General features: G+C 44.3%; 2 protein-coding genes across 4 annotated transcripts in view; both read right to left on the reverse strand.

Annotated features, from left to right (window-relative positions):
• VEGFD (vascular endothelial growth factor D) overlaps window positions 1–9,636 on the reverse strand; it is a gene marked incomplete at its 5' end in the record, with an annotated part of 36,842 nt that extends 27,206 nt beyond the window's left edge. For all 3 annotated transcript variants that reach the window (XM_082865296.1, XM_082865295.1, XM_082865294.1), the window contains one exon: window positions 9,547–9,636. In XM_082865296.1, coding sequence (XP_082721422.1) covers window positions 9,547–9,636 — 90 coding nt within the window. The remainder of the gene's footprint in view (window positions 1–9,546) is intronic.
• Window positions 9,637–10,565: 929 nt separating this feature from the next.
• The window catches only part of PIR (pirin), a 104,737-nt gene continuing 100,689 nt past the window's right edge, over window positions 10,566–14,613 (reverse strand). The window contains exon 10 of the mRNA XM_082865297.1: window positions 10,566–10,772. Within this exon, the coding sequence (XP_082721423.1) occupies window positions 10,666–10,772 (107 nt within the window). The 3' untranslated portion in view covers window positions 10,566–10,665. The remainder of the gene's footprint in view (window positions 10,773–14,613) is intronic.

A 14,613-nucleotide genomic window follows, 5' to 3' on the forward strand; every position in this document is an offset into this window, starting at 1 on the left:
TGTGGGCCAATTATTTAATTTCCTTAAGCCATGGTTTCCTCATTTCAGAAGGCAATGCTAACAATGCCTCACAGAGCTGCTGTGGAGATGACCCAAGGTCATACATGGGAACGGGTCAGATATAGGGGAGGCATTCAATAATGTTCATTTCCTTTCTTTCCTCTCTCAGGGGTGGGGCATCTGGTCCTGGGTTGGGGTTTAGAGGTGCTTTATGGCTTTCATTTCCCTTAGCAACCAGAAAGGTGAGTTTGAAAAGAGCAAGATAGGACACCTCCAACCACAGTAAATAAAAGTTAATGAGAAAACCTTTTCCAGGGTAAATCAAGGAGGACAACCTTTCTCTTTTTCTTTTTTTTTTCTTAACATTTCTTGGAGGTATTTTCAGATGAAAGGCCAATTTGAAAGTGTCTACCCAAGCTTTACATACGTCTTTATAGGTGGGTTAGGGAAAACCACCCACTTCTTCAACCTTTGTGTTTTGTCATTAGGGTCCAGCCATCCCCAGAACAGATGGTACCTAATAGTATGGGCCGTACCAACTGAGGGCAGGGAGGAGAACACACGTTGCTGCTGATGATTCACATGGAGCCACCCGAGGGCCTGGTGCTACTGCTCTGAAATCCAGAAACCTGGCCATCTGGGGGCCCTCACACTATCAGTGGCTTTTACTCAGGCAGTTCTATGTTTAAATGTGTATATATGAGAAACTCAGGGTGTTGAGTTCATCTTAAGACTAAGGAAAGGAATTAGAGATGCAGAGAAAGTGTGTGTGTGTGTGTGTGTGCATTTGTGTGAGTGTGTGTGGCACAGCTGTCTGGGTACTTTAAGGGGATACTAGACGGCTAGGATGTCTGGGACCTCCACATGCTCTAATTTGATGAATATTGTGGGTGGGTTTCTCCCCAGCCAAGTTGTCTAGCATGTGGGGAGAGGTCTATGCCTGCCTTTACATGTCTTAAATCCGTGCTCCACTCAAATGCCTCTGCTCCCGTCGGATGCATCTATGCTTAGGAAATGTGGGGACAGATGAGTGCGGAATGGGCTCGAGCGGCAAAACTCTAAAAGGATGCTCTGAATAACCCCAGGAGAATATATTCCTAAGGTCTGTTACAGTCTTCTTTTTAAAATTTATTTACTCTTATTTTTCTTTATTTTTGGCTGTGTTGGGTCTTTGTTGCTGCGTGCGGGCTGGCTCGCGGGCTCTAGAGCGCAGGCTCAGTAGTTGTGCCGCATGGGATTAGCTGCTCCGCGGCATGTGGGATCTTCCCGGACCAGGGCTTGAACCCGTGTCTCCTGCATTGGCAGGTGGACTCTCAACCACTGCGCCACCAGGGAAGTAAGCCTCTGTTACAGTCTCTTTAACACTGATCTCAAAGATCAAGGGCCCAACGTCTAAGGAAACCATCCAAAGCCTTTATGGTAATTAGGTTATTGTTAAAAACAATTCCACCGCCTCCACGCCTCCACCCGTCCTCTCCCTGCCCAAGACAGGAGTGTATTTCTCAGTCCCAATGATGTTGGGCCACGTGGCCTGCTTTGACCAATGGGATATTATGACGTGATGCAAGCAGAGGACTGAAATGTATTTATGACCGCACAGCCCTCCATCACCGTAAGCACCTGCCCCTGCTGGCTCACTGATCCGAGGCAGATGAGAGGCATGTGGAGCAGACCCAGACTAACCTATGGCTCCGGCCTTGACCCTCTGCCTTCCAGCTGACCAACAGGAACGTCAGTGAAAATAGGTTATCGATGTTTTGAGCCACTGAAATTTGGACTGGGTTGTCATACTGCATTATTGTTGTAATAGTTAACTGCTACAGCCCTATCTCAGCCGAAGTGTAACACAATCCATTGGGTGGACAGAGGATCTTTATGCCAAACCTCATCCTCTTTTTTACAAGGCAACCCTGCCGTGCCACTGGCAGTCAGCCCAGAACGCTCGTTTTCACCTTTCTTCCTAAAGATGCAGTGGTCCCGTGCCAGCATCCACTGCTCTCCTCTCCCTCACCCATAACCACTGCACTGTCTAAGATGCGCAATGATCCCCAGTCTTGCTGTGACAGTATCGTTATGAACCAAGTTATGAACTGTTCTTTTCGGAGGGTCTCTTATATAGGATGAACTCAGGGTATTCCTTCAATCAAAATCACACTCTTCCTAACTCCCTCCAGAATGGAACAGTAAGTAACAACAAAACCTTTGCCATAGCAACATTCGACACATGTCATTTTCTTTCTCCAGAAATTATTTTAGGCAAACCTAGATTTCAGGAAAGCAATACTTTTCTCAAAGATGTGAGTGGTATAATTATTTATATGACAATGAAAGACAAAAAAGAGACTCATTGGGCTTCCCTGGTGGCGCAGTAGTTGAGAATCCACCTGCTGATGCAGCGGATACGGGTTCGTGCCCCGGTCCGGAAAGATCCCATGCTGCGGAGCGGCTGGGCCCGTGAGCCATGGCCGCTGAACCTGCGCATCTGGAGCCTGTGCTCCGCAACGGGAGAGGCCACAGCAGTGAGAGGCCCGCGTACCGCAAAAAAAAAAAAAAAAAAAAAAAAAAAAAAAAAAAAGAGACTCATTAAAATTTTCATTATTACTTAAAGTTTCAGGCATTAAAATTATCCTTCTCACAGGCCAAGCTGAGCTCCTTGGCTGCTGGTAAGATATACAAATAACTGAGACATCTTTATTTTATAAACATGTCATTTCCACTCATGTGCCCGGCACATGGTGGACATTCCGCAAATGTTCACTGAACTGAATGTACAGCTTTCCTCTTCCCAAGAAAAAGGAGCCTCCTGAGCAGCAGAAAGAAACCCGAATGTCTTCCTTCCATGATTCTACCCCAGTGTCCAACCACAGTCACCTCCCATCTCAATGGTGAGTTCAGAAACATTTAGAAGTGACCAAAGTTGTGTGTAGTATAGTCATTAATACTATTCACCAGAGTTCCAGCCTTCTACCTTCCGAGCACATGGAAGGCTTGCACTTCCTGGCCCCTGGTGGTTGGATGAGGCAGGGGGTCAAGGGGCTGTGACCGGAAGTGATGTGTGTCACTTCCAGGCCAGAGAATTTAACTGCCAGGGTGGGGCTCTCCAGGGCTTTCCTTCCCTCTGTCATGGTGACTAATGGCATTCAAGAAGGGGATGCCCAGCCAGCTTCATCCTGATGTGGAGCTCACCCTGGACAAACCAGGAGGGTCACGTGGTACAGGCAATACCTACCCCTTCTGCTGTTTAGGAGCCCCCAAGAGATATGGAGTTTGTTTGCCACCTGTTACAGCAGATCCTGGCCTAGCCTGACTGATTGAGCATCTGCCCAGAGTACTTTGCCGTAATTTACCACATCTTCACAAACCACGTGGTGTAGGATGGAAACACAGCACTTTTCAAGGATCTCAAAGATGAAGGAAGTCATCCAGGTGTCCAAGTTTTATCCATATCTGCTGTGTGGCCAGATGCTGCTTTGCCATCTCTTTCTGTGACCACCAAGCTGGAACAATGGGCTAAGGTGACTTCCTTCTATAACTAGCTCCTAGAAGTAAACACCTTCTAGGATAGCTTATGGCTGAAAAAATACTGCAGGATTCTTTGATACCTCCGGCCAAATCCTCTCTAATCTCCACAGGAAAATAGCACAGGGGGAATATACTGCCTGGGTATCTCAAAGCCTAGATGCCCAGTCCATCAGTCAGTAACAAACACTTTTTTAGTATCCATTCTATTCCACCTTTGCACTAGGTGACTGGGAAGCTGAAGTAAACAATGAAAATCCCTGTCCTCAAAAACCTTTCATGCTAGTGGACAAAGCAATAAACCTATACACAAGCAAATAAAAAATGTCAGGTACGGATACGTCCCATGAATAGGATAAAACAGTGTAATGATACAGATCAGGGTTGGCCAACTCTGACCTGTGGGCCAAATCCAGCCTGCGGCCTCTTTTTATATGGCCTGTGGGCCAAGAAATCCTTCCTACAATTTTAAATGGTTGCAACAAGTGGAAAGAAGCCTATTTCGTGATGCATGAAAATGATGCACAATTCAAATTTCAGTGTGCAAGAGGTTTTCCTGGAACACAGCCACACTCTACGTGATCTGCCCTGGCTATTTCTCCAAGCTCCGGAAGTACAGCTCTGGCCTCCGCTCTCCCTACTGCAGCCACGCTGGCCCCTCCGCACGGCCACTGCACAAAGTAAACGGAATCAGAGGGGTCCCCCGCACCCATCCCTCTGTGTCTCCGCCCCCTTCTTGATCCTCTTCGTGGCACTTTTCACCCGCCACACGTGGAATATGAGTTCCATGAGGGCTGAAACACTGCCTTATTTCCTGCTGCATTCGACACGGCACGTGCTCAATAAATAAACAAATGAATTGTCAGATGTTGGGAAGTTCTAAGGAGAGGCAAGGGAGAGCCTTTAGGAACAGGACATCACAACCAGTCAAGACTTTCATGATGAACGGGGGCCTCAGAGAGGCTTTGCTTTATAATGTCCTAGTATCTTGGTAGAGACTATAAGATCGAGTGGTAAGAGAGAGAAAAGAGGACTTCTGGACTTCCCTGGTGGCGCAGTGATTAAGAATCCGCCTGCCAATGCAGGGGACACAGGTTCGAGCCCTGGTCTGGGAAGATCCCACATGCCGCGGAGCAACTAAGCCCACACACCACAACTACTGAGCCTGAGCTCTGGAGCCCACGAGCCACAACTACTGAAGCTTGCACGCCTACAGCCTGCGCTCCACAACAAGAGAAGCCACCGCACCGCAGTGAAAAGTAGCCCCCGCTCGCCGCAACCAGAGAAAGCCCACGCACAGCAACGAAGACCCAACACAGCCAAAAATAAATTAATTAAATAAATTTATATAAATTTTAAAAAAGGGAACTTCCCACCATAAAAGCAACCTAAGAAGAAATAGGGAGATTGGGATTGACATGTACACACTGCTATATTTAAAATAGATAACCAACAAGGACCTACTGTATAGCACAGGGAACTCTATTCAATATTATGTAATGACCTAAATGGGAAAAGAATCTGAGAAAGAATAGATATATGGATATGTATAACTGAATCACTTCGCTGTACACCTGAAACTAACACAACATTGTTAATCACCTATTCTCCGATATAAAATACAAAGTTAAAAAAAAAAAGAAATGTCTCATCTCACCTCATCTCAATCACTTTCCCAATTGTGGATAGTTTCCCGCCCTCTCTGTTAATCTCAAGTGGTGGGAAAGAGCTGAGCTTAGAAAGGTGCTCAGAAACAATTTACTGTCACTTGTGTCCCTCTTCCTCTACTACCTCTAGGCCACTGTGGTAATGATAAAGGTGCCTGGGAGTTCCAGATCGTCCTACGTTACATCCTACATGGAAGCATCTGTGTGTCCAAATACTGCATTTTCATTCCATAAATGGTCTTTATAAGACTGTCCGAAGAGCAGTTCCTTAACGAAACTCGCTCAACATACAGCTTTAATGGGATCTTTTTTCTAGAGCTTTTAGGGGTCTAAAGGCTAATCCGCCAAGTCCAAATCAGGTGGTTGGTTTTTTTGGCCACACCATGCGGCCTGTGGGATCCTAGTTCCCTGACCAGGGAGTGAACCTGGGCCTTGGGCAGTGAGAGCGCGGAGTCCTAACCACTGGAATTCCAGGGAATTCCCCAAATCAGGGGTTGTAAATTAAAAAATAAGTCATACAAGGAAGTAGTATATTCAAGCTACAAGATACAGAGGGTCCTACTGTATCCTGAATAGCAATAATAGGCTAAAGTGATATAAAAGCTTCAACCACCAGTTAAGGATAGAAAAGATCTGTGTACAGAAGCACGTAACGCAACACATCTACCTATAAGGTCATAAATGAAGAAGAAATTAATGGAAAACATTTCAAATGTATTTTGTGCCAAGGATGGTGCCTGATACGACAGTGGGCACGAGCTCGTTGGGCCATCTGACTAGCAACGAAGTCAATGGACTTCCCTGTGCACGACCGCAGGGAGAGCAGTGGGGGCGGGTCTGCTTCCTGGAATTAAATATGGAAGGTGCATCTTAGTCCTTGTTACTCAATTCCCTTTAGAGACAATTTCAGGAGAAGGCAAGTGACACAAAGGTTATGAAGTCTCGTGAGCCATGTGGCTTCTCACGGTACTTAGAGGTGTCCCACATTCCTGTGGATCTTGGATTTATTCCAGTCCCAGGCCGAGTTTGAACGACTCCACCACTCAGCAACAGTCTTCCACCACTGAGGTGATGAAAGAGGGGGCTGAAAGGTCGTGTGGGGAAGAAGGAGACAAATTCCGTCAGAGAAGAGTGCGGCAAGCCTACCAGGACCCGGAATTAATCCTTCGTCACTCTCCTGGTATGTCTGCATCAGTGACTTTTTTTTTTTTTTTTTAACATCTTTATTGGGGTATAATTGCTTTACAATGGTGTGTTAGTTTCTGCTTTATAACAAAGTGAATCAGTTATACATATACATATGTTCCCATATCTCTCCCCTCTTGCGTCTCCCTCCCTCCCACCCTCCCTATCCCACCCCTCCAGGCTGTCACAAAGCACCGAGCCAATATCCCTGTGCCATGCGGCTGCTTCCCACTAGCTATCTATCTTACTACGTTTGTTAGTGTGTATATGTCCATGACTCTCTCTCGCCCCGTCACTGTTCACCCTTCCCCCTCCCCATAACCTCAAGTCCGTTCTCTAGGAGGTCTGCGTCTTTATTCCTGCCTTACCCCTAGGTTCTACATGACATTTTTTTTTTGTTAAATTCCATATATATGTGTTAGCATACGGTATTTGTCTTTTTCTTTCTGACTTACTTCACTCTGTATGACAGACTCTAGGTCTATCCACCTCATTACAAATAGCTCAATTTCGTTTCTTTTTATGGCTGAGTAATATTCCATTGTATATATGTGCCACATCTTCTTTATCCATTCATCTGATGTTGGGCACTTAGGTTGTTTCCATCTCCGGGCTATTGTAAATAGAGCTGCAATGAACATTTTGGTACATGACTCTTTTTGAATTTCGGTTTTCTCAGGGTATATGCCCAGTAGTGGGATTGCTGGGTCATATGGTAGTTCTATTTGTAGTTTCTTAAGGAACCTCCATACTGTTCTCCATAGTGGCTGAACCAATTCACATTCCCACCAGCAGCATCAGTGACTTTGAAGAGATCTAGGGCAATGGCTTCCTCTAGTGACTCAAGGGGGTGCCAAGATTCCTGGTGACAAACAATGGTTATCAAATACACGAGAAACAGTGCTGGTCAGAAGGTCGATGTGAATGACAGGACAGTGAGGTTGCAGGTATTTATTTATCAAACGCCCAGAATGTCTACGCTATCGTACTCAGGGCTGTCACATACAGACGTGAGACTATGTGGATGGAGCATCCTAGAGTTGTGCAGTGCACGCTCTGTGCAACTGTATATGATTACCCCAACATATACAAAAGCTGGAGAAAACAGACACAGAAATAAATCCCATATCTAGGTGGTTAATCTGATTATACTAGTGAGCCAGAAAGAGGCACTGGGTTAATCTTATTTCTAGAAGAAAACACATTCTGCTTAGATGATTGAAAAACTTAGCAGCTAAACAGTATGCACAGTAGATTTGAGTTGAGATTTTCCAACAGATTTATCTCAGTTCACAAATTCCATGCACTACTGACCCCAAACAGCTGTCCTAAGTACAGATGGCAAGACTAATGAAATCAGGATGCCTTACACTCAAATGGCTTTGAGAGCAATTCTGCAGGGTATTGGTAGCCTTTTGCATGGTTACTGCAGAAAAAAAAATGTTCACAGACTTGTGTAACTGTACTAGAGGCACTGCTAGTCTAAGCTGAAAAAATAGGAAGATGTTCAAGGCTAGAAAGTGACCACTGTGGGGGAAGGGCAACCTCGTGATAGAACTGGCATCATTGCCATCCTTTTGGGAAAAGAGGTGGTTAGAAGAGGGGAGGGTGGAGAGAAGAACACGCTCACGGACCTACCACCAAGGAGGACCCTGGACACGTCTTACAATAAATGAAACATTTTTATCTCAAAATGCACAAAATACATTCATATCCCAGTGCCCAAACCATTACCATCTTGAATATGCTTTCATACTCAATTTTGATTTAAACAAGAAGAACATTAAGAAACACATATCTTCTTGGATTTTTCTCTTAAGAGAAAGTTACGGGGGAAAAGAAAATGTGTAATAACCAATATGATATACCTCCTTAGCCCTCACCACCCACTCGTATCTACGCCCGAACTTCTGTTTAACTGTACGCACGTCTTTCCTTCGCATCGGAAAGATTTAATTGAGCCAGGGGTTGGGTGGACTTAAAGACAGCTGAACAGCCTGAAAAGCCTTACTTCAAACAAGTCTGATTTTTCTTTCTCCTGTCCCCTAGGCTCAAAATGAGATTCCCTTTTACCTGCGATCTGGCATTGAGATCCCACATCCAGGCTGGTGGCCATGAAGTGGAGCTGAACGACGGTGATCTCTCTCGTGTCCGTTTGGAATTTGTAAAGTTAGAAAGGTGTCGCTTGCTGGACAAGGTGACTCTCTACACCTAACACAGAGTTCAACCTTCGCAGAAATACTGTGTATCTCTTTCTGTAGTGTAAGTACATCTGTGCTTTATACATAAGAGTAAGACGTTTTCACCCCCAAGGACCAATTTTCCCCTGTTGGGGGCGATATCACCCTTGTTGAAAATGCAACATGATTGCTCACGGCCAGAAATTCCAAAATCAATAATGATTTAGCACCACTTCAGTCAAAACAATTATATCTGAATCATTTTCAAAATCAAAAGCTGAGAAAAACAGTAGTCTATGAAATACAAATACTGTCTGGGCGAAACAGTGCTCAGACAGTGACATCCCAGTTAATCTTTTTTCATTACTCTCAATTCATTGGGCTCTGATGCCTGCTCATAGAATCAAAGATTTGATTATGGTTGAGTTTTACACACGTTTCAAAAAGCAAAGGACCAAAACGACTTCAGAGAAAAGATTTTTCTAGATGGTGGCAATGGGTAATTTGGAAAACCAGATAGAAAACATCTGTAGAAAGCATGGCAGTTTTCAGTTCCCAGAAGAAATTAACTAACTAAACTAGCTCACAGATGACCTGAAAATAAACAGCCCCCAAAGTTATGTGTCATAAAAACAAGTCAATGCTTCATGAGAAAATCACTGTGGTACAGCAGAAAGTAACACAACCCTGTAAGTCAATTTGTTGCAAATAAAAAAAATCACTGTGCTATCTGCACATACAGTTGAGGGGAAACTTTCATGTCCTATTACATCTCCAAAAGCCCCCACCCCCAGCGTTTTCAAAAACTCATGGCAAGAATCTTAGTAAGCCTAAGAAACAGAATACTCATTAACAAGTACAGAATATATCCTGCCCACTACGAGGAGTGTTATGCATTTTTATATTGTCTCAAAAATAGTGGCGGCAAAGAAAGAACATCCTCTGTATAAGCCAACTTAAAAATCTGCATCACATGAAAAATTGAGCTCACCTACCTTCACTGGTCCATGTTCATAACTGGAGCTCTGCACCAACTGCAGAGAAGACATCATGAAAATATTCACCACTGCCCACTGTCTGTACATTTTGAATATTCTAATATCCACTGATTACCAAGCAGTTGACCTCAGGCAGCTAGAGCAAACTGGTTCAAAAGGCATATTCTCCAGAAGGAAAGTTCGAAACCCCAGGAGTTCACAGGGAAAAACAAATAATCAGTTGTGATCAAAATCAATTAGTCAAGGTACGTTTCTGCACAATCTTATGGGGGGGAGAGAACTGAAAAAAAGTTTAAATGTTCGTATGCTCCAAAAATAATCAGGAAGTGGATATGTCTTCTACTTGAAATGAGAAAGCCTCTAAGTCCATTTCATTTCCAGCAAACTAAAAAAAAAAAATCTTCCCCCCCTGTGCCCCAGGTTTGAGTTGTTTTAGAAGGAGGTGGTTTGGCCACCGATGTTTGCAGCTACAGAAGGCTGGGACCCAGTTGTGGATTCAAACTTTTTTCACAACCCTCATGGAAGCTTGCAGGAGCATGTGTCTTAAATCTGACACACATTTTGGCAGAAAAAGCAGGGAAGTCTTGGCCGTAATCCTGTCGTGTCCCTACCAATAGCAGGGCAGTTTTGAAAACTGACTGAAACGCTCAGAACTGCTGTTACTTTACCCACGGAGATAACCTGTAACATGAAACCCCAGCACATAGGCATCGAAACTGCGTTGCTCAGAAAGAGACCTCAGATGCTCACGCACCTCCATCAGTGACACACAGAAAGTAATCAAATGTGCTTTAAAAAACACACAGGCACAAAGACGACAAAATGTCCACATGCCCATGAAAAGGAAAACATAGACAAAATAATTTTTTTAACAGAAGTAACTTACATTGAAATGAAGAACACTGATTTTTAAAGAAGCAACAATTAGGTTTATTTGCTTGGGCCAGGAAATATCTCACAGACGTTGCTATGGAAAACATGTCATCACTTGAGTGTGGAATTCTTGAGAGCACTGGCGAAGTCAGCTTTGGAAACTGGATGCACTGAACGGGTGGATGCCACAAAGGGCAAAATTCTAGAAGGCAGCCAGACCTGCCCTTGCGCTTGTCACTAGTTTCAAATCTTTGATTTCCAGGTTTTGGCTCTTTCAAAGCTGTTTTTTGCATTTCTGAAATCAAGAATGGCCTGAGAAATCTCTTCATCTGTGTTCATCACAAATGGACCTAGAGCAGAAAGAGACATTCAGAAAGTTCTGGGTGACGAGAATATTTTCTTCTACCACGAAAATGGTATGTATTTCTGTAGTTCTTAATTTGAGACAAACTCAGGCATATCTGAACAGCAGAAGGTTATTTTTGCAGCATCCAATCTCCGAGGACTGTAATACAAGTTTCTTGACTACGATTGTGTATGATTATAAAGACTAAACTTCAGATAAACAAATGCAATTATATCTCACTCATCCATTGCAGGTTGCCATCAGCAATGGCAATCTCTTTATTCAAAACATTCTTAAGTTTGGTTCTATTACGACCATTTTTGTAGCTGGTAGTTCTTTTTTTTTTTTTTGCGGTACGCGGGCCTCTCACTGTTGTGGCCTCTCCCGTTGCGGAGCACAGGCTCCGGATGCGCAGGCTCAGCGGCCATGGCTCACGGGCCCAGCCGCTCCGCGGCATGTGGGATCTTCCCGGACCGGGGCACGAATCCGTGTCCCTTGCATCGGCAGGCAGACTCTCAACCACTGTGCCACCAAGGAAGCCTGCTGTTTGTTAGTTCTTTTTATCGTTCTTTTTTATTGAGGTATAAATGACTTACAACCTTATATTAGTTTCAGGTGAACAATATGATGATTCAGTATTTGTATATATTGGGGAATGATCGTCACGGTAGGTCTAGTTAACATCTGTCGCTATACATAGTTACAGAAGTTTTTTTTCTTGTGATGAGAACTTTTAAGATTTATTGTAGTTGTCAGTTGCACTAGCATTGGCTGATGTCAAGAATTTAACTGATCTGATTTTTTAAATTGGCAAATCTTGTCACAGTGTTGGTATCTCCACAGTATATGAGGCTGTGTCCTTGCATGAGGGGTCTAAGTCATTTTTGACAATTAGTAGCATCTCACTGACAATAAAAAGGAGATTATAAAAATTTCAAGTCAAGAAAGCATCACATTTTGGATTCTCTAGGGGTCAGTGCACTTTTCCTGTAAAGGGCCAGACAGTATATATTTTAGATTTTGTGTGTCAAACGGTGTCTGTCTCAACTACTCAACTCTTCTACTGAAGCGCAAAGCAGCTACAGACAATATAGAAGTGACTAGGGATGGCTGTGTTCCAATAAAACTTCATTTACAAAGACATGCAGTGGACAGATTTGGCCCATGGTCACTGTTTGTCTAATTCCTAGGGCTGAACTTGGCATTTGCTAAAAGTGTAGAAGAAGTCCTCCCCTAATCGACCAGGAGGCAAAATGTCTGTCTCTTCACATACTGTAGGAGCATCCACCTGTTGGATAAACAAGGCCAGCTCTTATATGGCATTGGCAGTGTCTTGAAAGCGGCTGACAGATTTGTCCATTCAGTCAGTATATTTCTTCCCCCAGTCTTCAGAGGTGCTGTCAGGAACCTTTTACAAAGTGCCCCCCCTAAGAGGCTTTCTCTGAGAGACCCAGATTAAAATATAACTTAAAACTTGGAATAACACAGGCAAACTTCTTAACTACTCTTGGCGTATCAGCACAGATTCGGCACCCACTTTAGTGCTTGAGAAGGAAGACCCAGGATCACATGCTTTGATGACGCTGACGCCTTTTGGGAGATTTCAGGGAATAGGATGGCAAGAGAAAGGGAAAACCGGTAGCAGGTGTGTAAATTCATTCATTCACTCAATGACCTATCTATCCAGGATTTATTGCGTGCTTACTGAATGACGAACATGGTGCTAGGAGCTAGAGACATAAAGCTGAAAGACAACTTAATGACAGACTCCCTCCCCTCAAGGACCTCAAATCTATAACACAGATATGAAAACAAATTATTACAAAACAGTGTGATACACAGAACGATAAAAGTATGGAAAATGCAAAGAATCAGCACAGAAGGGGAGAAGGAGGTAATGTCTGCACAGGCAGACGTAGCGGAACGGCATTTTCGGGACCGGCCTGCAGGAGGACGTGAGGGTGCGGAAAAGGAGGGTGGAGTCTGATATGTAGCAAGGGGCCTGAGCCCTCTGGGTTTTGGACGCCATCTATGGGAAGAAGTTTGGACATAATTCTGCAGGTGATCTGGAATCAGTGAAGCGTTAAGGACAGAACAATGTAATCTGATCTGAAGTTTTTAGAAGAAAACTTTGGCATCAGGGTAGAGAAGATGCCTGGCCTGGGAGGCTGAGTTGATGGTGGAATTGTTTAAGGGTAACTGAGACACAAGACACAGGAAGCTGTGGGTAGAGCAAGGAACTCAGTCCTGGATATTCTGACATGAAGGCGCTGGAGACAATCAGATAGCTGCCTGGCAGAGGTGCTCGGTACATTGTTGGAAATAGGGGTCTGGGGCTCGCAAGAGAAATTTCACCTGGAGATGGAGATGTGGACTGTACTAGGTAGGAAACAATGAGAGAGCCCTCATATGCAAAAAAAAAATCGTAAATTCAAGAGGGCATCCTGGAAAAGCCACCTTTTTAAAGGACGCAGGGGGGAAAGGGAGACGGAACAGAGAAAATGCGAGCAGGTACTGGGCCAAGGACTGACTTCCTACACGTCATAATTTTGCTATAGATGAGACTTGCGGAGCACCTCTCCCCTCCCTCAATTACTTTTCTGTACAAACAGTACGCTTCCGGGCTTCCATCTTGACACTTCTCTGGGGTATTCTGCTGTGATTCTCAAATCATAATGTGCACATAAATCACGTGGGAATCTTATTAAAATGTATATTCTGAGTCAAGAGGTCTGGAGTGGGGTCTGAAGCTCTGCATTTCTAACCGTCTCTCCAGTGATGCCATTGCTGCTGGTCCATGGACCACTGTGAGAAACAAGGGAAGCGCTGGAAGTGTAAGCCCTCCAAAGCCAGGGGAGGAAGCTCATCTCCTCAGATCCTCAACAAGAAGAAAACCCAAACCAGAAAGTATATGTTTTTGTTTTTCTCCTTTTTTTGGGGGGGGGGGGGTAATATATAACTAAATTGATTTATTTTTTTTTGAAATTGAGGTATAACCGACATACAGCATTATATTAGTCTCCGGTGTACAACATAATGATTTCGTATTTGTATATACTGGGAAATGATCACCACAATAAGTCTAGTTAACATCTATCACCATACACAGTTATAGAATTTGTTTTCTTGTGATAAGAACTTTTTTTTATTTGATGAGAACTTTTTTTTTTTTTGTGGTACGCGGGCCTCTCACTGCTGTGGCCTCTCCCATTGCGGAACACAGGCTCCGGACATGCAGGCCCAGTGGCCATGGCTCACGGACCCAGCCACTCCATGGCATGTGGGATCCTCCCGGACCGGGGCACAAACCCGTGTCCCCTGCATCGGCAGGCGGACTCTCAACCACTGCGCCACCAGGGAAGCCCCCGATGAGAACTTCTAAGATCTATTCTCTTAGCAACTTTCAAATATGCAGTACAATGTTATTGACTATCATCACCATGCTGTACATTATTTCCCCCAGAAAGCATGTTTCTTAATTGAACAAGAAAATGATTTGCTAGTTATCAATAATCCCACAAATCCTCTTTTAAACTACACTATTCATCCCTTCTCTAATTAAAGCTTTGAATTCCCTCCCTCTCCTGTAATAAAAATGGTGTGAGTTGAATCTCTCATTGTGTAGAAACTTCCTATAGTGGAGAGAGCACAAGACAAGGGTTTAGGAGACTAGGGTTCAAATCCCAGCTCCACCACCAACAATTACTTCCCAGCAGAGAAGCCACAGGGCAGAGCAAGGGGCAACCGGGCACGGTGAGAGGCGGAAGGGCAAGGTGGGTAGAAACCAGACAGCCTGAGTGTGAACCCAGCTGTGCGGCCAACGAACCTCTGCACCTCCGCTTCCT

Source organism: Leucopleurus acutus (genome assembly GCF_964270905.1).
Source record: "Leucopleurus acutus genome assembly, chromosome: X".
Taxonomy (NCBI): Eukaryota; Metazoa; Chordata; class Mammalia; order Artiodactyla; family Delphinidae; genus Leucopleurus; species Leucopleurus acutus.